The sequence below is a fragment of the Schistocerca cancellata genome, chromosome 2 (genome assembly GCF_023864275.1).
Source record: "Schistocerca cancellata isolate TAMUIC-IGC-003103 chromosome 2, iqSchCanc2.1, whole genome shotgun sequence".
NCBI lineage: Eukaryota > Metazoa > Arthropoda > Insecta > Orthoptera > Acrididae > Schistocerca > Schistocerca cancellata.
In genome coordinates, this window is record NC_064627.1 from 232683221 (window position 1) to 232706933 (window position 23713).

General features: G+C 44.3%; 1 protein-coding gene across 1 annotated transcript in view; it reads left to right on the top strand.

Annotated features, from left to right (window-relative positions):
- LOC126152666 (high-affinity choline transporter 1-like) overlaps window positions 1-23713 on the top strand; it is a 472314-nt gene that overhangs the window by 333226 nt on the left and 115375 nt on the right. The window contains exon 5 of the mRNA XM_049916021.1: window positions 11029-11177. Within this exon, the coding sequence (XP_049771978.1) occupies window positions 11029-11177 (149 nt within the window). The remainder of the gene's footprint in view (window positions 1-11028; window positions 11178-23713) is intronic.

A 23713-nucleotide genomic window follows, 5' to 3' on the forward strand; every position in this document is an offset into this window, starting at 1 on the left:
CTCCAGAATTAGCAGACGAAACGTTAGGGACATAAACACGCCTTAGACCACAGCCTAATAACTATACAGCTAAAATCACCAAGACCGAGAATTACTATCTCATCTATGGTGCAAGTGAACCAATGGCTCCTAGAGGGAGACCTGGGATTACAAGGTCATTGACTATAAGATAATTTAACTGCTGCCAACTAAGTCCGAGAACGAGGGTGCAACATTCTCAGTATCTAGAAGAATTACAGTCGTACAGGCTTCTCCCTGGAATGGCGGAGCACGGAAAGGTAGTGCTGCGGAAGCGACAATGGCGCCGTGGGCTTGGCGCCTGTCTCTCGGGAAATTTGGATTCTTCTGCCCTACGCCTTGTCTCGGTGCCGTTCCTTTCTTACAGAAAGACATGTAAGCTACCAGCCCCAGATTATATTGATCAATTACTGACGTTATCAGTTTCAAAATTAACGGGATCCCAGTCGAGACACTGTACAATTTCTGAAGTTTACTTTTTGTTCTGAATGTGCCCTGTAATCATGTATAGGTAACTAGAAAAAAAATTGAAAGATTGGGTATTTAATCCCTAAGACCTATATCTAACACATCGATGGACAGGCGGGCAGACAGATAGACAGACAGACACACACACACACACACACACACACACACACACACAGTGATGAGCCAAAACATCATGACCACCTGGTTAACAGCATGTTGGTCCATCTTTGGAAGGCAATACAACAGCGATTCTGTGTAGCATGGTTTCGACAAGCCCTTGATCGGTTTGCGGCGGTATTTGGCACCACATGTCTGCACACACCTCAAGCAATGGTCGACTGAGTTCCACATGTGATTAGTGGATCTAGGCTGGCTTCACCCCATTTTCCATTGTACTAACCCCCTTCCCCCAGAAAATAGTGGGAAGTTCAAATTCCATCAGGATAATTGAACACACCACAGCTTGCTCTACTAACTTAAGAAAATGGTGGGAAGATGAGTCTGTTGGGCTACCTCCACTAACCTAAGTCATCTGACCGCCACCTCTTTGTAAGTATTGGAGGGAATTTTGAATTTTGACAGTAAAGAAAGGCCACTTGGGCTATCTTTACTAACCTGAGAAAATAGCGGGAAAGAAAGGGCACTTGGGCTACCTCCTCTAACCTAAGTCATTCGACCGCCACTTCTTCCTACGAAATGGCGGGAAGAGGACTCAGCCTGTGCTGTACATAAGTCTTCATTTTGCATTCAGTCTTTATTCAAACAGTTTGAGGCAGTACAGTCATCCAGTGTATATGCCACGAGGTCTGGAGTCAAATTGACCTAGTACACAATACTGCCACAAGAGGGTGCTGTCGTCCCTCCTGTGACATAATCCTAACTAACTAAATAAAGGTCGGGGGGGGGGGGCAATGACAGGAAAATGTCTCAGCCTGTGCTGTACATAAGTCTTCATTTTGCATTCAGTCTTTATTCAAACAGTTTGAGGCAGTACAGTCATCCAGTGTATATGCCATGAGGTCTGGAGTCAAACTGACCTAGTACACAGTACTGCCACAAGAGGGTGCTGTCGTCCCTCCTGTGACATAATCCTAACTAACTAAATAAAGGTCGGGGGGGGGGGGGCAATGACAGGAAAATGTCTCAGCCTGTGCTGGTCTGCTGGAGAGAGGAAGGAGTGTACTTTATTTATTTTCGAGCATTTTATTTAGGGACGGATTTCACATAGTTTATGTCTTACACTGATATGAAACAGATGCTCTGATGTGCTTGGGGTCACCCCACACAGCCTACATATCTGCAAACTTATCGTAAATTACCGAAATGGCGCATGTTAAACACTCTGCAGACACACAAACAACTATTAAATTACCAAAATAATGCACTACACAGCACACAGACATGCAAGCTACTTGTAAATAATGCAGTACACTGATGTGCAGACACGAAATCAACTTGTAAATCGTCAAAATACTGCAGTACACAGCATACAGACCTGCAAACTCCTCCTAAATTACTGAAATAATGCAGTATACTGATGTGGAGACCTGCAAAATACTCGTAAATCACTGACATAATGCATATATAACTCTCTGCCAACACACTCGCAATGCTTAAACAGCCGGAAATAACGTAGTACATAAACACTCATTGCTCATAAAAATGCTTTCGATCTGTCGTCAACATATCAGAGCCTCCAGGGTTGTTCACGAGTCGATGCAACTGCAAACCACTGCCGGACCCAAGTCAATACAAGCCATCACTCTCACGCCACTGCCGACGGCATGTGAAGTCATGTCTACAGTTAAAGTTCTTCGAGTGTTATACTGACATCACATGTCTAACTAAATAAATGGCAAATCATCCTCTGGTGTTTACCATTGCTAATGTGAAACCTGTGAATACTGACATCACAGCTTGCGGTATACAAATCTATTCAACCGCTTTCTCTCTGCCGCGATCCTAACAGGACATGCGAGATGCATCTAGCTGTGCATGTGTGGCTGAAGCATTGCAGTGTAACGTCCGTGTGGCGACTCACCATCCAAAAGGTTCTCAGTGTTACACTGACATCACATGGCTATCTAAAATAAGAACTAAGTCGAACTCTCGGAAATTGTATAGTGTCCCAAAAATAATTAACGGTCACTTTTGTAGAAGCTTTAGTGATGTTTCAGCTTGCCTGCATGGAAATTCTTATCCTAACACAACCTGTTTACGAGAATAGTGCAGAATGCGTACCTACTGATGGTCCTAATGTGGCACCCCATCCATCACAAACCGTTAAGTCGTGGAAATCGTTAAGTCCTGCTTTCAACAAACATCTCTGAAATGCAAACGTTCTCACTGCTATGTGGAGGCTACTACGTCCTGGCACAAAGGATGTCTTGTGAACTGAATGGAGCATTATTATTCGTTCTTATTGAATTTACCCGCGTAATTACTGATGCCACTGTTATGGAAGTACCATTCACCTTTCTTTTTTTTCTTTCTGCAGATGAGACTTTGAGCCACAAAAAACTATTTTGCACAGATCACCATATTGCACCAATAATTAAACCTTGCAAAGTGACCTACAGATTGTCAAATATGGAAAGACTCTTACTAATTACACTGCTCTCCCACTGAGGACAGGAACCTGAATATTAGAAGGTGAAACCAATCTCCTACCCATTAATATTTCAGCATATACCATGTCGATGTAGTAAACATACAATTCATATCATGCACCATACACAAATCGCCCCTTTTACATCATTTGTATAGCTATCGACCGCCACACACTCCTAGATATACCGCAAAGACCGACAGAACTGTATATACTCCTCGCAGCACTAGACATTTTCTCACAGCCTATGGTACAAATCATCCACTCCCGATGCATGACCAGAGCGCCCTCAGTGGGCCGAAGTCACTCTCAGAACTGTTCTACAACTTCAGGCTCGTTTCCCCTCGACACAAACGTGTTACTGTTTCTGGTCCAAACCTGCTTGCTTGCTTTTCTACACCCACCTCAAGACTCTGGCATTACAACAACACATGTATTTTCGCTTTGTTTGCCATAATATTATACCAATTCCACTGTACTTCTCTATATCAAGCACACAGCAGTAGTCTACCAATCACTCGTGCAACATAATTCTATAGATATAGACTTGAAATTATTTCTCTACAAACCCGAAACTTTAGCGAGGTGGAGCATGCTGTAAACTGCTGAGTAACTAGAAACTTAACTCGTCTGCAAAGACCCTTATGTGAGATCACGAGGAAATAGAGGAAACTGACATTTCCAATTGCTAATGCCAATGTCGGTGATGTTACAGATTCTGAATCTTCCCTTTAATTTATAAAGTCAACAAAGGTGTTCCTCATGCCTAGAGAGCCAGAAAATTTGTCTTCCACCTGTCTTTCACCTGCTATATGCATACACCACAATCGATGTTCCCTCAACTAAATAAAGGCATGAAATGTGCAGATGCAGTCAACCGAACAATTTACATGGGAGTGAATAATAGTCCAGTGCAAACACACATCCATACCAAATCTTCTCAAATTTCCACACGATCACAAAAACTATCCAACACTTACTAAGTATTAGTTCGCTATTCGGTCGTCTAGAGGACAGCACGGTTAAGTCAGCTACATTCCTACACTCCAACAAGTCTCTGCATTTGGACAGCCCCCACCATTAATGTGAAACGTGAATCAACCATGCGTTATATCCGGAGTGATGTTGGGATGTAGATCCACAATGTACCACATTCGAGTTAGTGTATGAGTGTCAATCTGCTGTTAATTATATATATCTGGACTGATGTTTGGAGGAGCCTGTGATAGGGCTCCCAGGTGGACCAATCCGTATTATGTCTTAACACGTGCATTTGGGCTAGGTGTTGGCAGATGTTCTACATTTACAACCAATTTGAGAACACAGAACGAGAGGTTATGTCATGATCGCATGGATGGAACTGACATAAAATCAATACATTTGCGAGAAATGATGGGGGATAGGTATAAATTGACTGAGTATACACTGAAATGCGGTGGAAGTGAAATTGAGGAAGTACTTGCGTATCTTCAGGTTGGCATGGAGAAATTTGAACATGGGAACAAGTAAGCGGCACCAAGAGGAATCTGAGAAAACATCGACATGGAAGCGAAGGTAATCAGGGAAGCAGTCAATTTTTTTCCCCTTCGAGGAAGCATTATACCGTATATCTATTGAGGTACCAGTAATACACCTGAGTTGACTAATGTATCTGATGCTTTTCAGGAAAACAGATAACCATCTGCCTCTAAACTTACATGCATCTACGTTAAAGGATGACAGAGTGGACAGGGCGATCGATTGAGATGGAGCTGTAACGAGGTACAATTTAATGGTAGACTGATGATGCATTCTAGAGAGGTAGAAGTTGCTGTATGTCAATTTTTCCACTGTTCTCTCAGGAAGCATCAGTCGCCTGACATAGCCAGCGTTCGAGTCGTATACAGTCACGTGTTCTGTATGTGATTTAAAGCGCTGTGTACTTGGAACCGTTAACGGTAAACCTGTCGGTCATCAGAGGACTTCCATCTCATGTGTGACGAAACGTAACACATTTTCTAAATTTATGATTTATGCGATGTACTCCATCCTCCTGTCGCATCTTGGGTGTAAAACTGAGACTTCAGCGTCATAACTAAGTTAGCGATAGATGCTTGTGAGACACTGGAATCGCTGTGTATACGTTTTCCCGACAGAAGTGCGGTTTACAGAATTAGTGGCGCAAAGACTTGCAATTTTCACATGTCGGACGCTGCTGCTATGTGTTTATCTGTTTCCTTGTAATAGGTATTCCATGTTACTAACGATAATTTTATATAGGGCTGATGCATGCGTAGTATAATTTCCGAAGCGTGTTCTGATGTAAACAGTGGACACTATACATCTCTGGAAAGCTATATTGTGCTCATATCACACAGAGCCAATGTTTTAAGGAAGTAGTTTTTTCGTTTTACTGTTCGATAACATAGTTTACCGTAGAGAAACCGGGAAAAAGGATGTACGTCTTGTGCTTGAAATATATCTTTGACATTGGAATATTAAAAGCCGTTGTAGCCTTAGGAGTGCGTGTGTTTACGTTCTCTCATAACAGTACCTTCCAGGTACTGATCTTAGAGTCTGGAATAGTACTTTGAAATTGATAGCTTGGTTGATTTATATAAAAATGCTTCGAACTCCATCCATCTGGAACTCCATCGCACATAAAAATCATCTGTTTTTTGTTCTTCTTCATCATCAGCTATTAGATCAGAACACTTGCAAATCGATAAGGAGTGCTAATCTCCTCGACATGGGCACATCTTGTGAAATCTCGTGCACTTGGATGGGTGAGGACTCAGAAAGCTCCATTCATTCACGAGGCATGGAAGGTAGTGGTCTACTTCTAGTCGACTGCAGATTAAATCGGTAATGGTGCTGCAGGGCGGGATGGTCAATGACAGTGTGAGGGAAGTCTTTCAGTCTCCAATTTTACCCTAAGACCGCAAGAATGCTCTGTGACTCCCATCAGCATAGAGATAGATCGTAAATTAACCACTATGCTCGAAGTGTTAGAAATATGTAGAGTGCTGTCTGATATACTTTGATGATTAATGTGTTCAAGAATTAATAATGCATGGACATACTGCACAGTCATCTATCCACATTTGCAATGATACTCGCAAAGTGGGGAGGGGTTGGTTTAGCTGTGATACTGAAATTGGGAAACAAGCTGTCACATCACTGGTCGGTGTTGAAATTACTGTAAAATTGGTAAAATTGTTCACACAATCAACTGTAATGCTTATTATTTCAGTACATCGGGGGTGTCTTTTCCATCCCAGCTGTCTACTGACACGCCGTTGGTTACCATGTAATTATTGACTGACAATGCTTGTTTGAGTTGGAGAAAGAGTTATGTGGAGGGATAGCACCTTCTGGGGAAGGCTAGCACCGAAACAGTGATCGTGTACGTGACTGCAGTATGAGGAATCAGTGGAAACAGAACGCAGAGAAATCAGCTATTCTGTCAGTGTCACAGATGAGTTTAAATGTAGTTTGGAAACCCACACCAAAGCCGCAAAGCTCTTCCGATTTCCTTATGTTGTAAATGAGTTATTTAAAATCATCCATTGTGTGTGGTGTGCTATGGTAACAGCAGTAACAATATGATTTACATCTTGTGATGTCTAGAGGTAACCCAACTGACCTATCTCCCCGCCAGGGGGGCTTGGCAGGGGCGTGTGGCATTTTGCAACAATCTTGTGTAACGGTACTCGCGTCATCAGCTGACTTCACGGCAGCCATCTTGAATAATGTAAACCGTGTCATCAGCTGACATCAAAGCAGCCATCTTGAATGACGTCAATCGCATCACAGTGCGACGTCTTGGATAACGGTACTTTGTGGTGATGTCCTTGCTGTCTGTGAGAGGCTCTGGATCAGAACATCTTAATGTCAGTTTATTACCTGACAGATACCTCGAAGTCTTGGCAGAAAAACGAAATGTTCGGCAGTGTACAAAGCGTGTTAGAGCAGAAAAAAACAATGTTTCAAACAACGAGACAGGGCCACAGGGGGTGTCTCTTGTGACTTACAGTAATGTCCATGGGATACGATCTTCCTCCTACAGTACAGGTGATGAAACTTTAATCTTGTCTGATCATTATATGTATATGTAATAGGATCGTCACATGTGCTCAATGCCTACATGCATGCGGTATTTGTTTTCGATATATGGGAGGAGACAATTGCCGTAAAAATCTTATCTAGTTCTCTATTGGATAAAGTTAGTTGAACTTTCATAGTTCGTAATTTTTCTGTGATGGATAATACAGAATAACGAAGATAGCATGTTGGGGAAGTAGATGTGAGTGGACGTGGATCTGTAGTACTTGTATGTAGTTGTGCACCACAGTACAGTAGCAAAAATCCTCGTCCTTCTCTCAGTTCCCGTTTCCATCGAACGGTCAAAACACAGTCCAGTCACAGTAACGCAGCTTAGCCTGTTTCTACATGGTATGCACAAGGTGGTAGATATAGTTTTCTTCGACTTCTACTCAGTTCCAACTTACATTGGAATGACCGCATGCGCAAAGCTTCAGGGATGGTAGCGCAGAGTCTGAGAGGGCTGTTGCATGCTGCATAGGGACTGCCTAAAACGAGGCTGGAATTTTACTGTAGCAGATAGGGTCGAGAGAGGTGGCTCGTTTCGAGGTATGAGAGTGTCAGAAACATGATTCACTAGTTGCTGTAACCATTAAAGGACCGCTACATAGGATCCAACGCAGGTATATGCCTAAATGGCGGGACTTGATTCCAAATCATAGACATCATTTCTAGCGGATAGAGTGACACTAGAGATCTGAAAAGCTAGTGTATGTTTCTTACGATGTTAATCAGCACATATACTACTGTTTGTGATCCTCCTCAATCAGTCATCGCCTATGACTCAGTGGATATATCACCGAACTTCTGACATGGTATCGAGACAGAAACATTACAAATACTGGAGAAATATCTAGTGGCGTGAGGGAGTTGCAAATTCCAGTTTCATACCCGTTCCTCAGCCGAATCACCGTCTCGGTATTTGTCTGGATAAACCAATTCATTTGGAGGTAATGCCGTGCCTCGATTTATAAAGCCAGCATAGTCTTTAACATGGATACTTGTGTGCACTTGTAGAACCAAGACCGCTTGTGATGGTAATATGGTTGTGTTTCTTAACATCTGACTGTTTGTAAGACACAGTGGTACCACTTGCAAGAAAAACTTCTGAGACATGCCCACCAATGGTTGATTTTCGATCAGTATTATTTTGTATCACCGGCAATCAGTTACTGATGCGGTATTATACTTAGCAGTAGGGGACGCGTGATAGGTTTGTCGTGGGCATCAGGCTTATAAAGTATGTGTTTGTGTTCAGACATGTGCAAGAGAGGGTATGGATTTGACGTGGAATACTGTGACAGCAAAGGTTCATTCATAAGAATGGTACAGATACTTCTATTTCCAGAGCCACAGCCATCAGCAGGGTGTATTTCCGATACTTCGCTCATTGTTGAATGTCATTCAATTGAGACTGCGATTATAACTTTTAATTATAAGTAAAATGATAAAGAAGATATGTGATCGGTTTTCTAGGATGATTGTGCCTATGCATGCTTGGCATGCAACGCCGGTAGTGGGAATGATTCACTTTTCCCATTAATGGCAGGTGCTGTCCGAATAGAAAGGCCTGCTGGAGTGTAGTAATGTAGCAGACTTAATCGTGTAGTCCTCCAGAAGGCTGGATAGCGAACTAATACTTAGTATGTGTTGGACAGCTCTTGCGATCGCATGGAAATTTGGGAAGATTCAATATGGACGTGTGTTTGCGCTGGGCCATTATTCCCACCCATGTAATTTGCTCAGTTGACTGCTTCTTCACATTTCGCGCCTTTATTTAGTTGAGAGAACATGGATTGTGGTGTGTGCATCTAGCAGGTGGAAGACATGTTTGCTGGTACTCTAGACATGAGAAACACCTTATTTGACTTTATAAATTACGTTGGGTGATTTGGAATCTGTTACATTACCAACATCGATATTAGCGGGTGGAAATATCACTTTACTCTATTTTACTTTTGTCGAGTTTTTTCACTTTAAGATCTTCGCAGATGGGATAAGTTTCTTGTTACGCCGGCCGGAGTGGCCGAGCGGTTCTAGGTGCTTCACTCTGCGGCGGCGGTGGCGTCGGGCGTCGAGTGGTGGGATGTGTTTTTTATTAACTATCTTTTGTTTAAGCTGCATTCCATCGATTTCACCGACGAATAGGATGCTACGAATTAAAAAAAACTACCCCATACATGTGAAAAATATCTATTGAATTAATTTGCATAAATTTTTTATATCATCATGGTGTTAGTAGTTAAGGGGAGGGTGTGCGTGAGTGGGTGACATGGAGCAGAACAGCAGGTTAAGTGCAGAACTTTCATTCCCACCATTTTCTTAGGTTAGTGGAGGTAGCCCAATTGACCTATCTTCCCTTTCCTGTCATCTTGGGTAACAGTACTCATGTCATCAGCTGACGTCGCGGCCGCCATCTTGGCTGACGTCATCGCCGCCATCTTGGATAACGGTACTTGGGGTGACGGCGGCCTAGTCCCCCTACTCGTGTGTTCCATCGAGTTCACGTGAGACGCATTTGGTGGCCCATAGCGTTAACGTGACTTCACTATCATATTTCTGAAACTACTGTAACACAATTCTTGCATTCTGGCTCTGCTCGGCTTACGTATCTCCCTTACTAAGTCTCGTATCTGCAACAGGCAACATTCAGTCACGATGTGAGTAAGACGTCTTAATGTTTCGGTTCGTAAGTGTATATTCTCGTTGAAAGATATGTCACTCACCACTCATTGATACATGTTACATTGCAATACCAAATAGTACAGGGTGATTCAAAAAGAATACCACAACTTTAAAAATGTGTATTTAATGAAAGAAACATAATATAACCTTCTTTTATACATCATTACAAAGAGTATTTAAAAAAGTTTTTTTTCACTCAAAAACAAGTTCAGAGATGATCAATATGGCCCCCTCCAGACACTCGAGCAATATCAACCCGATACTCCAACTCGTTCCACATTCTCTGTAGCATATCAGGCGTAACAGTTTGGATAGCTGCTGTAATTTCTCGTTTCAAATCATCAATGGTGGCTGGGAGAGGTGGCCGAAACACCATATCCTTAACATACCCCCATAAGAAAAAATCGCAAGGGGTAAGATCAGGGCTTCTTGGAGGCCAGTGATGAAGTGCTCTATCACGAGCTGCCTGGCGGCCGATCCATCGCCTCGGGTAGTTGACGTTCAGGTAGTTACGGACAAATAAGTGCCAATGTGGTGGCGCTCCATCCTGCTGAAATATGAATTGTTGTGCTTCTTGTTCGAGCTGAGGAACAGCCAATTCTCTAACATCTCCAGATACTGTAGTCCAGTTACAGTAGCACCATCGAAGAAAAAGGGACCAAAAACTTTATTGGCTGAAATGGCACAGAAAACGTTCACCTTAGGCGAGTCACGTTCATACTGAGTTGTTTCCCGCGGATTCTCGTCGATTCACTTCTGCCGTACTCAAGAACACAAAAAGCTTTCTGTTGAGCGGTCGCCATCTTAGCATCAACTGACGCTGACGCCTAGTCAACAGCGCCTCAAGCGAACAAATGTACAACTAAATGAAACTTTATAGCTCCCTTACTTCGCCGACAGATAGCGCTTAGCTCTGCCTTTTGTCGTTGCAGAGTTTTAAATTCCTAAAGTTGTGGTATTCTTTTTGAACCACCCTGTATACTGCCTTTTTTGGAACATTAAGTATCGAACGGTATCTGCAGTCACCACTGAGATATCGACCTCAAAGAGAGTCCAACCAAAACTGCGTGCACTTTGTCCTAAGAAACAGTGTTTGCATCCGCCTCTTTGTTTTACCTTTGAATGTTCCGTGCATGCTGCGGTAAAATATGAGCGTGTTACTGCAGGCTCTTCTCTGGAGGTGATCCTGGGGCTGGACCGCGTGACGTCGGTGACGGTGAGCGCCGTGTTCGCCGCCGCCTACACCATGGTGGGCGGCCTGCTCAGCGTCACCTACACCGACGTGCTGCAGCTCATCTTCATCGTCTTCGGGCTTGTGAGTATTACTGTCCACTCTCCTTACTCTCACCCATTCGTTATTCTGGGAATCATTGTGTGATGATGATGATGTTTGGTTTGTGGGGCGCTCAACTGCGTGGTTATCAGCGCCCGTACAATTACTCAATCTTTGCTCAGTCCAAGGAATCACTGTGTGGTGCCAACACTACATCTTCTGTCGCTCAACACTAGAGCGATTGTGGATAGTTGTACAGTACAGTGTCTACATATTCCAAACACTGCAGATTATCTTGCCACAAATTGGATACCGGACTGTACACGCGTGCCTTGAAGTTTAATGAAATAAAAGACAAGGTTTCGCATTGTGTATCACTCTTTTCCGGGAACTTTTGCCTTTAGAGTGTCCGATCGCAAAGGATAGTATCGAACTACTGACCGTGTTATGTTTTGTGTTGGCAGAAGAGCCAACACCGTGTTACTCGTGGAGGCGGAAAAGCACGCGTTTTAAATGGTTCAAATGGCTCTGAGCACTATGGGACTTAACATCTTAGGTCATCAGTCCCCTAGAACTTATAACTACTTAAACCTAACTAACCTAAGGACATCACACACATCCATGCCCGAGGCAGGATTCGAACCTGCGACCGTAGCAGTCCCGCGGTTCCAGACTGCAGCGCCTATAACCGCATGACCACCGCGGCCGGCACACGCGTTTTAGCTCACGCAGGCTGGCGTGAGGAGGGAAGGAATATACTGACGTGAGGTCTGGAACATAACAAGGAATTAGAATTCAGAAAGCGGACGTAATTACTTCGATACTTAACTTTAATCCATTAATGATGAACGTCGCTCTTGACGGTACATGATTCACAATATTATCTGTTCAGAATTCATTCTAATTACTGAATATGGCGCCTTGCTAGGTCGTAGCAAATGACGTAGCTGAAGGCTATGCTAAACTGTCGTTTCGGCAAATGAGAGCGTATGTAGTCAGTGAACCATCGCTAGCAAAGTCAGTTGTACAACTGGGCCGAGTGCTAGGGAGTCTCTCTAGACTAGACCTGCCGTGTGGCGGCGCTCGGTCTGCAATCACTGATAGTGGCGACACGCGGGTCCGACGTATGCTAACGGACCGCGACCGATTTAAAGGCTGGCACCTAGCAAGTGTGGTGTCTGGCGGTGACACCACATTATGTCTTTTCAAAATTATGCGTGATGATGCGGAGATTGTCACAATGCTACAATAAAAATTTAATGTGCAACTCTGTTAGAATAGACAAGAATGTGAGTGCGAATGTTTAAGTATGGTTAGCGGGACCAGAAAGTAACATCGTTTTTTCACATTAAATGTATACATATAAATTGCTAATTAGTTTCTATTTTTAATCGTTGAGGTAATCACCATCGTCTTCAACAACATTTTGTCATTTACTGTGCAAACCAAAATTTTAAAAAATCAATTGGTTTTTGAGCTAAATTTCTGGAGGTGGCATTTTGGACATCATCCACATTTTCACATTTTTTGCCACTTAGAAAACGTTGTAGCGATCGGAATAAATGTAAATCCTATGGCACAGTACCGGCCGAGTGTGGTGTATGACGCAATACCTCTCACCCCAATTGATTTATTTTTTAAGGTTTCGTCTTCCGCAGTGCGGTCTTGCATTACCGTGTCGCGGAATAACGCCTTTTCTGTTGACAATCGCTGGGCACTTTGCAATTAAAAATTGATTTACTTGATCCAGTTGTTCACAGAAAAGGTCTGCTTTCACATTTTCCCCAGGCTGTAGCACTTCAAAATGAACAAACCTGCGAATACTTCACCGAACACACAAAAGTGCCTGTTTAGCGTGTAAACCTGATTTAGCACATCGTGGCGACTCATTCGGAGAGAGTCACTGCCTTTTGCGTTTTGGTTATCATAGACGACCCTCTGTTGCCTCCATTGATGAAGTGAACAAAAAACGCTTCTGTACTGTGCCGATGAAGCAATAGGTTGCATGTGGCGGATCGGTTAGCTTTGCTGGTATTTACCAGTCTGCTGTGAACGCTCTCGGATGGTGGACCAAGTTTGACTGAGAGTGTCTGACAGTTCTTCGAGTGTCTGACACGTATCGTAACCACTTCCACCCTTAACATGTCACTGTCTAATGTTGTTGGTTTTCCCGATCAGTAATATGATTCAAAAGACTCTGAGCACTATGGGACTTAGCTTATAAGGTCATCAGTCTCCTAGAACTTAGAACTACTTAAACCTAACTAACCTAAGGACATCACACACATCCATGCCCGAGGCAGGATTCGAACCTGCGACCGTAGCGGTCGCGCGGGTCCAGACTGTAGAGCCTAGAACCGCTCGGCCACCCCGGCCGGCTATCAGTAATAGTCGGAAAGATAAAAACTATCGGATATGAACTTAAAAAACCGTTTTGGGCGTTTACGAAAGTCTAATGAACTTGGACAAACATCGGAAATGTTTTTTGTAGCAACTTTTGCGATGCTATCCTTGCGAAATTGAAAAAGCATACGATGCCGGATATGTAGCATTACCGCTTCTGGTATTTGGCTCCACTTTTCACCATGAATTACAAAAAAAAATTAAGATCTCATTATTTACGAGTAAACAAGATACTTTAAAAAAATCTTTGCTACAACTTTGAAGTACAGAATGATTTGACGAATGAATATCGACATGCGCAGAAACGACACTACTTTCCGGTGCCACTAATACAAGTCCAGTCACCTAAACAGTGGTAGTTTTAGCAACCAATGGCCAGCACAATTTGGGCGTGTAATTTTGGTAACTGTACGGTTACAAAATATGTTCCATCACTATATTTCTTTAATAACTGTCTTTCAAATGCCAATTTATGGAAAATAGGCCGAAAAACACAATGCCTGACTTCCATGAGAAAAGTCATAAAACGGTTTTAAACGATAATGAAACTACGTCCTCATACTAACGTGTACTACTTAGACTCATTAATATTTTAGTGATATACATTCGTGTTCAGAAAAAACCAGAAAACCTTTAACGACTAGAGATAGGATGTTCATATTCACAGAACATGTACATTAGTATGTTCTGCAGAAATGATTAGCATTTGAAAGATGTAGGGCTGCGGGTACAAGACAACATCGATATCGCGATGCAATACCACCTACCGGTAAAATGTGCCTCCGGCTCTGGTTGTACATATAAACCGAAGTTAAAGTTAGGATCAGTGTGACTTGAGGAGACGTGCAGGTCTCGCAGACGTATGCGCGAACCGTACCGTCAAATAACTGAGTTTGAAAGAGGACATACCACACCCTCACCTGCCCACGTTAGGCAAAATTTTCTGCCTGACTCATGTAGTACTATCACCGTCAGAGGGTGGTACGGGACTAGAAGTCCCACCGCCACACCCCCAAAGTGAATTGCAGTGACGCAGTCACTGCCCTGTGGAAATTTACTGCCTCACCAACACAGTTAGACCGCAATAGACCGGTGATGCTGTATTGTAACATATCACCCCGGATTTAAACAAAAAAAAAAAAAAAGAGGACATACACTACTGGCCATTAAAATTGAAATTGCTACACCCAGAAGAAATACAGATGATAAACGGGTATTCATTGGACAAATATATTATACTAGAACTGACAAGTGATTAAATTTTCATGCTGTTTGGGTGCATAGATCATGAGAAATCAGTACGCAGAACAACCATCTCTGGCTGTAATAACGGCCTTGATACGCCTGGGCATTGAGTCAAACAGAGCGTGGATGGCGTTTACTGGTACAGCTGCCCATGCAGCTTCAACACGATACCACAGTTCATCAAGAGTAGTGACTGGGGTATTGTGATAAGCCAGTTGCCCGGCCACCATTGACCAGACGTTTTCAATTGTTGAGAGATCTGGAGAATGTGCTGATCAGGACAACAGTCGAACATTTTCTGTATCCAGAATGCGGTCGTGCATTATCCTGCTGAAATGTAGGGTTTCGCAGTTATCGAACTTGGGATCATAACACATCTTAAATGTAACTGTTCAAAGTGCCGTCAATGCGAACAGGAGGTGACCGAGACGTGTAACCAATGGCACCCCATACCATCACGCCGGGTGATACGCGAGTACGACGATGACGAATACACGCTTGGAATGTGCTTTCACCGCGATGACGCCATACACGGATGCGACCATCATGATGCTATAAACATAACCTGGATTCATCCGAAAAAATGACGTTTTGCCATTCGTGCACCCAGGTTCGTCGTTGAGTACACCATCGAAGGAGCTCCTGTATGTGATGCAGCCTCAAGGGTACCCGCAGCCATGGTCTCTAAGCTGATAGTCCATGCTGCTGCAAACGTCGTCGAACTGTTCGTGCAGATGGTTGTTGTCTTGCAAACGTCCCCATTTGATGATTCAGGGATCGACACGTGGCTGCACGATCCGTTACAGCCATGCGAATAAGATGCCTGTCATCTCGACTGCTAGAGATACGATGCCGTTGGCATCCAGCACGGCGTTCCGTATTACCCTCCTGAATCCACCGATTCCATATTCTGCTAACAGTAATTGGATCTCGACCAACGCGAGCAGCAATGTCGCGATACGATAAACGGCAATCGCGATAGGTTACACTCTGACCTGTATCAAAATGTTCAAATGTGTGTGAAATCTTATGGGACTTAACTGCTAAGGTCATCAGTCCCTAAGCTTGCACACTACTTAACCTAAATTGTCTTAATGAGAAACACACACACCCACGCCCGAGGGAGGACTCGAACCTCCGCCGGGACGAGCCGCACAGTCCATTACTGCAGCGCCTAAAGACCGTTCGGCTAATCCCGCGCCTTTATCAAAGTCGGAAACGTGATGGTACGCATTTCTCCTCCTCACACGAGGCATCACAACAACGTTTCACCAGGCGACGCCGGTAAACTGCTGCTTGTATATGAGAAATCGGTTGGAAACTTTCCTCGTGTCAGCACGTTGTAAGTGTCGCCACCGGCTCCAACCGTGTGTGAATGCTCTGAAAAACTAATCATTTGCATATCACAGCATCTTCTTCCTGTCGGTTAAATTTCGCGTCTGTAGCACGTCATCTTCGTGGTGTAGCAATTTCAGTGGTCAGTAGTGTAGAAAATGCCGATTGGTATTAACAGGATGTAAGTAGGGTAAATAAGAATGTCCGTGAAGTTTGTTGCACTATTCTAGTACGACGCGTTTAAGAGATATTGTATGTTGTTGCCACATCGACACTTGTACAACACCTGTGGTAGCACACACTAAAGGACAACCCAATAGAGTACACCAGTTATGAGTATTCTGACCAGTAACGAGACAACTGATTGACACAGGCTGTGCGCACACTGATCACTGGCAGCGGCAATTCACTCTTCCAGTCTGGTATAGAATGTCTGTTGCACAGGTGTTAGCATTTAAGCCGAGATATCCGAGCAGGCTGCAGTAAAACTTCGTTGCACATTATCGGTTGTAGATGGTGTGTCCTTGTAGATAATGTCTTTCAGCTTTCCCCACAGAAAAAGTCTACAGGCGTCAAATTCTGTGAACGGGCTGGCCAAGGTACAGGTCCTCTGCGTCCAATCTAACAATTCGTGAAGACATGTTGTAGTACTTCGCGCACTATGGGCTGGATAGCCATCATGTTGGTACCAAAGGTTACTTCTAGTCTGCAAAGGAACGTCTTCTAGCGTCCATGGAAGATGGTCTGTTAGGAGGCTGCGACACTTGTGCGCGTTCAGTATTCCGTCTGTGAAACACGGGCCTATGAACTGATGGTTCACCATCCCAGACCACACATTTACCCTTAATGGACGCTGACGTTCCAACTGACGGAACCAAGGGGGATTATCAACCGACCAATAGAGCATGTTTCGTCGGTTTACCCGGCCATGATGGGTAAATGTGGTTTCATCACTAAACAAGATGCAGTATCCTGTCTGAATGCCCATGTACAGAAGTTAACGCGATTCTCGTAATCGTTTCCATACAGCTCTTGATAGACATGTGATAAGGATGGAGCCTATGTCGATGGAGAATGCGTAGGGCGCTTGCTTGACTCATGCCACTTCTTCGTATGATTGTGGGGTAGCTGCAACAGCAGCAAGAACATGGCCAGGTAAACCGAGGAGCACTTAAATTTTTCCGTGCGAGCCCTGATTTCTCTTATTTTATCGTGATGATCATTTCTCCCTATGTAGGTGGGTGCCAACGGAATATTTTCGCAATCGGAGGAGAAAACTGGTGATTGAAATTTCATCAGAAGATCACGTCGCAACGAGAAACGCCTTTGTTTTAATGATTGCCACTCCAATTCACGTATCATGTCTGTGCCCTTCTTTGTACTTTTTCGATGTCATCCGTCAGTCCCACCTGATGCGGATCCCACACCGCACAGCAGTACTCCAAAATAGGGCGGACAAGCGTAGTGTAAGCAGTCTCTTTGGTACACCTGTTGCACCTTCTAAGTGTTCTGCCAATGAATCGCAGTCTTTGGTTTGCTCTACCCACAATATTATCTATGTGATAGTTCCAGTTTAGGTTATTTGTAATTGTAATCCCTAAGTATTTAGTTGCATTTACAGCCCTCAGATTTGTGTGGCTTATCGCGTAATCGAAATTTAGCTGATTTCTTTTAGTACTCATGTGAATAACTTCGCACTTTTCTTTATTCAGGGTCAATTGCCACTTTTCGCACCATACAGATATCTTATCTAAATCATTTTGCAAGTCGTTTTGATCATCTGTTGACTTTACAAGACGGTAAATGATAGCATCATCTGCAAACAATCTAAGACTGCTACTCATATTGTCTCCTATCTCGTTAATACAGATCAGGAACAATAGTGGACCTATAACACTTCCTTGGGGAACGCCGGATATTACTTCTGTTTTACTCGATGACTTTCCGTCTATTACTACGAACTGTGACCTTTCTGACAGTAAATCACGAATCCAGTCGCACAACTGAGGCGATACTCCGTAGGCACGCAGTTTGATTAGAAGACGCTTGTGAGGAACGGTGTCAAATGCCTTTTGGAAATCTAAAAATATGGAATCAATTTGACATCCCATGTCGATAGCACTTGTTACTTCATGAGTATAAAGAGCTAGTTGTATTGCACAACAATTATATCTTCTGAATCCGTGTTTGACTATATGTCAATAAATCGTTTTCTTCGAGGTACTTCATAATGTTCGAATACCCTATATGTTCCAAAACACTACTGCAAATCGACGTTAGTGATATAGGCCTGTAATTCAGATGATTACTCCTACTTCCCTTTTTGGGTATTGGGGTGACTTGAGCAATTTTCCAGTCTTTAGGTACGTACCTTTCTGTGAGCGAGTGGTTGTATGTAATTGCTAAATAAGGAACTATTTTGTCAGTATACTCTGAGAGGAAACTGACTGACATACAATCTGGACCGGAGGCCTTGCCTTTATTAAGTGATTTAAGCTACTTTGTTACACCGAGGATATCTAGTTCTATTTTTCTCATCTTGGCAGTTGTTCTTGATTGGAATTCAGGAATATTTACTTCGTCTTCTTTGGCGAAGGAGTTTCGGAAAATCGTCTTTAATAACTCTGCTTTAGTGGCACTGTCATCAGTGACTTCACCGTTGTTATCGCGCAGTGAAGGTACTGATTGTGTCTTGTCACTTGTGTGGTTTATGTATGACCAGAATCTCTTTGGGTTTTCTGCCAGATTTCGAGACAGAATTTCGTTGTGGAAATTATTAAAAGCATCTCGCATTGAAGTACGCGCATATTTCGAACTTTTGTAAAACTTTGCCAATCTTGGGGAATTTGCGTTCTTTTAAATTTTGCATGCTTTTTTCGTTGCTTCTGCAACAACGATCTGACCCGTTTTGTGTACGATGGGGGATCAGTACCATCACTGTCCATACACCATTAGCAATTCGGCTTTTTCTGGATTGGTAAACCCCGTCTCCACTCACGACCTACTGCTTGTAATGTCACACACTAACTGACTAGCAAGTCGCAATGAACTGAAGAACACACTAGCACACTGTAAGCAGACATAGCTACGTCGTGCCTAGCAGCTATGCAGGTTATCTGGCATAGACAAGAGTAGATGCGGAAAATTTGCACGGTACGCTATCTCGTAAACGACCAGCACTAGACACTTGCAACAAACACCTCTGATATTCTAATTTACCCTCTTGTTAGTTTGTTAATGTCAATAGGCATTATTCCATTTAAAAAAGTTTATGTTCGCACAAAACACACTTTTAAAATACACTCCTGGAAATGGAAAAAAGAACACATTGACACCGGTGTGTCAGATCCACCATACTTGCTCCGGACGCTGCGAGAGGGCTGTACAAGCAATGATCACACGCACGGCACAGCGGACACACCAGGAACCGCGGTGTTGGCCGTCGAATGGCGCTAGCTGCGCAGCATTTGTGCACCGCCGCCGTCAGTGTCAGCCAGTTTGCCGTGGCATACGGAGCTCCATCGCAGTCTTTAACACTGGTAGCATGCCGCGACAGCGTGGACGTGAACCGTATGTGCAGCTGACGGACTTTGAGCGAGGGCGTATAGTGGGCATGCGGGAGGCCGGGTGGACGTACCGCCGAATTGCTCAACACGTGGGGCGTGAGATCTCCACAGTACATCGATGTTGTCGCCAGTGGTCGGCGGAAGGTGCACGTGCCCGTCGACCTGGGACCGGACCGCAGCGACGCACGGATGCACGCCAAGACCGTAGGATCCTACGCAGTGCCGTAGGGGACCGCACCGCCACTTCCCAGCAAATTAGGGACACTGTTGCTCCTGGGGTATCGGCGAGGACCATTCGCAACCGTCTCCATGAAGCTGGGCTACGGTCCCGCACACCGTTAGGCCGTCTTCCGCTCACGCCCCAACATCGTGCAGCCCGCCTCCAGTGGTGTCGCGACAGGCGTGAATGGAGGGACGAATGGAGACGTGTCGTCTTCAGCGATGAGAGTCGCTTCTGCCTTGGTGCCAATGATGGTCGTATGCGTGTTTGGCGCCGTGCAGGTGAGCGCCACAATCAGGACTGCATACGACCGAGGCACACAGGGCCAACACCCGGCATCATGGTGTGGGGGGCGATCTCCTACACTGGCCGTACACCACTGGTGATCGTCGAGGGGACACTGAATAGTGCACGGTACATCCAAACCGTCATCGAACCCATCGTTCTACCATTCCTAGACCGACAAGGGAACTTGCTGTTCCAACAGGACAATGCACGTCCGCATGTATCCCGTGCCACCCAACGTGCTCTAGAAGGTGTAAGTCAACTACCCTGGGCAGCAAGATCTCCGGATCTGTCCCCCATTGAGCATGTTTGGGACTGGATGAAGCGTCGTCTCACGCGGTCTGCACGTCCAGCACGAACGCTGGTCCAACTGAGGCGCCAGGTGGAAATGGCATGGCAAGCAGTTCCACGGGACTACATCCAGCATCTCTACGATCGTCTCCATGGGAGAATAGCAGCCTGCATTGCTGCGAAAGGTGGATATACACTGTACTAGTGCGGACATTGTGCATGCTCTGTTGCCTGTGTCTATGTGCCTGTGGTTCTGTCAGTGTGATCATGTGATGTATCTGACCCCAGGAATGTGTCAATAAAGTTTCCCCTTCCTGGGACAATGAATTCACGGTGTTCTTATTTCAATTTCCAGGAGTGTATTATTACAATCTCTTTATTGGCCAAAAATACGAGTCCCTTACTACCAATCCATTCTGTGAAAACCGCACATCAGCAGCATTTTCAGTTACCGCAGTATTTGCGCTCCAAGTCATAGGTGATTCACCCTGTATGTAGGTTAAGTGTAAGGCAGAATTTTATGTTATAATGCTTTAACTAGCTCTTGTATCAGTGGGAGTGTTATCAGGAACAGGAGAGGAAAAAATATCAGTCTCAGATCACACGTAGGAGTCAAAAAAATCCATAAATCAAAACTTTTCTGAGGTGTCTATTGGAAATATAAGTACTAAGGCAGATGTTTTTATATATGGTACCAGTAACAGCAGTACATGCATTCTACAAAGCCTATAAACACATACGATGTTCAGGATAGCGTGTGTGGTTTGACAAACCGAGCGAGATGGCGCAGGGTTAGTACACTGGATTCGCCTTCGGGAGGACGAAAGTTCAAATCCGCGTCCGGCCATGAAAATTTACGTTTTCCGTGAATTGCCTAAACAACTCCAGGCATATGCCGGGATGGTTCCTTCACAAGGTCACCGCCGATTTCCTTCTTGATTCTAGAAACTGATCCGAGATTGTACCGCGTCTCTAACGACCTCGCGGGCTGCTGTGGCCGAGCGGTTCTAGGCGCTTCAGTCCGGAACCGCACGACCGCTACGGTCGCAGGTTCGAATCCTGCCTCGGTCATGGATGTGTGTGACGTCCTTAGGTTAGTTAGGTTTAAGTAGTTCTAAGTTCTAGGGGACTGATGACCTCAGAAGTTAAGTCCCATAGTGCTCAGAGCCATTTGAACCATTTCTCTAACGACCTCATTGCAGACGGGATGTTAAAGCTTAATTCTCCTTTTTCTGATTTGACGAGTTCAAAATCAGCTTTACTACATACTTCTGAGTACACGTAATGTCATTCTAACACAGGAAGGTATTACCATAAGGCTGTGACAAGTAAAACGAAAATAGATGAACTCAGCAACAGTGAACGCGTAGTTTGCTACATACGCGTTCTCGCGCTGCATCTGAAAGCAAAGAAGACGTTTTAAAATTTTCCGCGAGGCGCAAGAACACGTACATACCAAATTCCCAATGTACAGATCGATTTTGATGAGACTTACCTGTGTAAAGGATACAGATCGGGTCGAAAACCAGTCGCACACTAATACACCGAAGAGAAATAAAGACATTTGAAAAAACGTTAGTCATCCCAGAAGACATCAAGTACACACCGCTTAACAGCACCTCTGGCCTTGATGGTGACTTCAGTTCGAAGGCAAAGGGAAAACAGACGTGTCTTCAAATATGCCATATCCAGTTGAAGTCAGTCACAGATGATTAAATACCGTGAGCTATCGAATTGCAGGGATGTTGACTGCAATGTTTCACCTGCCGTTCCATATAGTCGCAGAAATTTTCTATGAGACTAAGCTCGGGTGATTTTGCGGGCCAGTCGAGGTGCTAAGTACCTATAAGCACTTCACATCACCAAAGTAAACGCGGCTTTCCTCAACTCTGAAGACGGTAGTGTCCACAACATACTCATCTTGAAGAATCAGAATGATGAAACAAAGATCATGGCTTATGTTTAAGGTTAACTGAATGATTGGGTCCAAGTTATTGTACGAAAAGCAACCCGCGATACATGCCAGAATTACCTCCAGCGTGAACCACGCTTTCCACTCTATGAGGGCTTAAACGCCTCATTGAGCCGTCGGTGCACTCGGTTCCATGCTGCTAGCTTCTGTGTTGCTGTGCACAGTGAAGAAATGCAGCTATATGGGCCGACTACAAATATCTATTGCAAGCATTTCCCTTTGCAATCTTCTCGTAAAAATTGGATGAGATGGATGGGCGTTCACCTACAGCCGTTACTCCTGTCGTGTTTAAAAACGATTGCCACTGACAAAGCGTGAAACCCGTCTCTTCGTCTCCATTTCCTATCGGTCAGGATCTTTTTATGATCTGTTTTTACGTCGTGTTACATGGGCGTGTTCTACACCGTTCCCTGTAGGCACGGCGGCCGGTCCGCTTTGATACATCAACAAAGCGGGCAACTTGATTCGCAGTGGAGTCTCGGGCTTGTCGAAGAACGATCCTTTCTGCCATGCTGTCATGTCTATATGACACCATGACTTACGTCAATGATAGAGGAAGACAGGACAACTTCATGCCAGTTCTGCAGCGTCTACAGAGCTCCAGAACGATCAGCGAGTTCTTCCAAGGGGATGGCCAATATTTAGTCACGTGAGCTTAGTTGCTTAGTGATAAGTCTCGTTTATTTTGTGTCGAAGCAGCCTGTCTGGTAGCGAAATCAAGTTAATCACATCTCATGCAATACCTGTATTTCCGAAAGATAAGTCAGAGCCTATCAATCACTATCTAATCCACTGCTCAAAAGTATTAAGAGAACATGACCTTGACCTTCTGCTACATTCCATTGAGCAGTAATTGTTACCTGCTTACATCACCTTTATCTTTAACAAAACGCAGCGCGGGATTAGCCGAGCGGTCTTAGGCGCTGCAGCCATGGACTATGCGGCTGGTCCCGGCGGAGGTTCGAGTCCTCCCTCGGGCATGGGTGCGTGTTTGTCCTTAGGATAATTTAGGTTAAGTAGTGTGTAAGCTTAGGGACTGATGAACTTAGCAGTTAAGATTTCACACACATTAGAACATTTTTTCACAAAGCATTACACCCCCGATTGTTTACATAAAGAGAACTAAATCATCAGACAGGGGTCGAAAACAATATGGAAACAATCGTTCGTCCCACCATCCTGGGTGCTTTTCACTGGACTTTGAGAGCTTCAGTTTCGTGTGTGTCCTCCATGACTGTTTATCACTGACTGATACCTATGT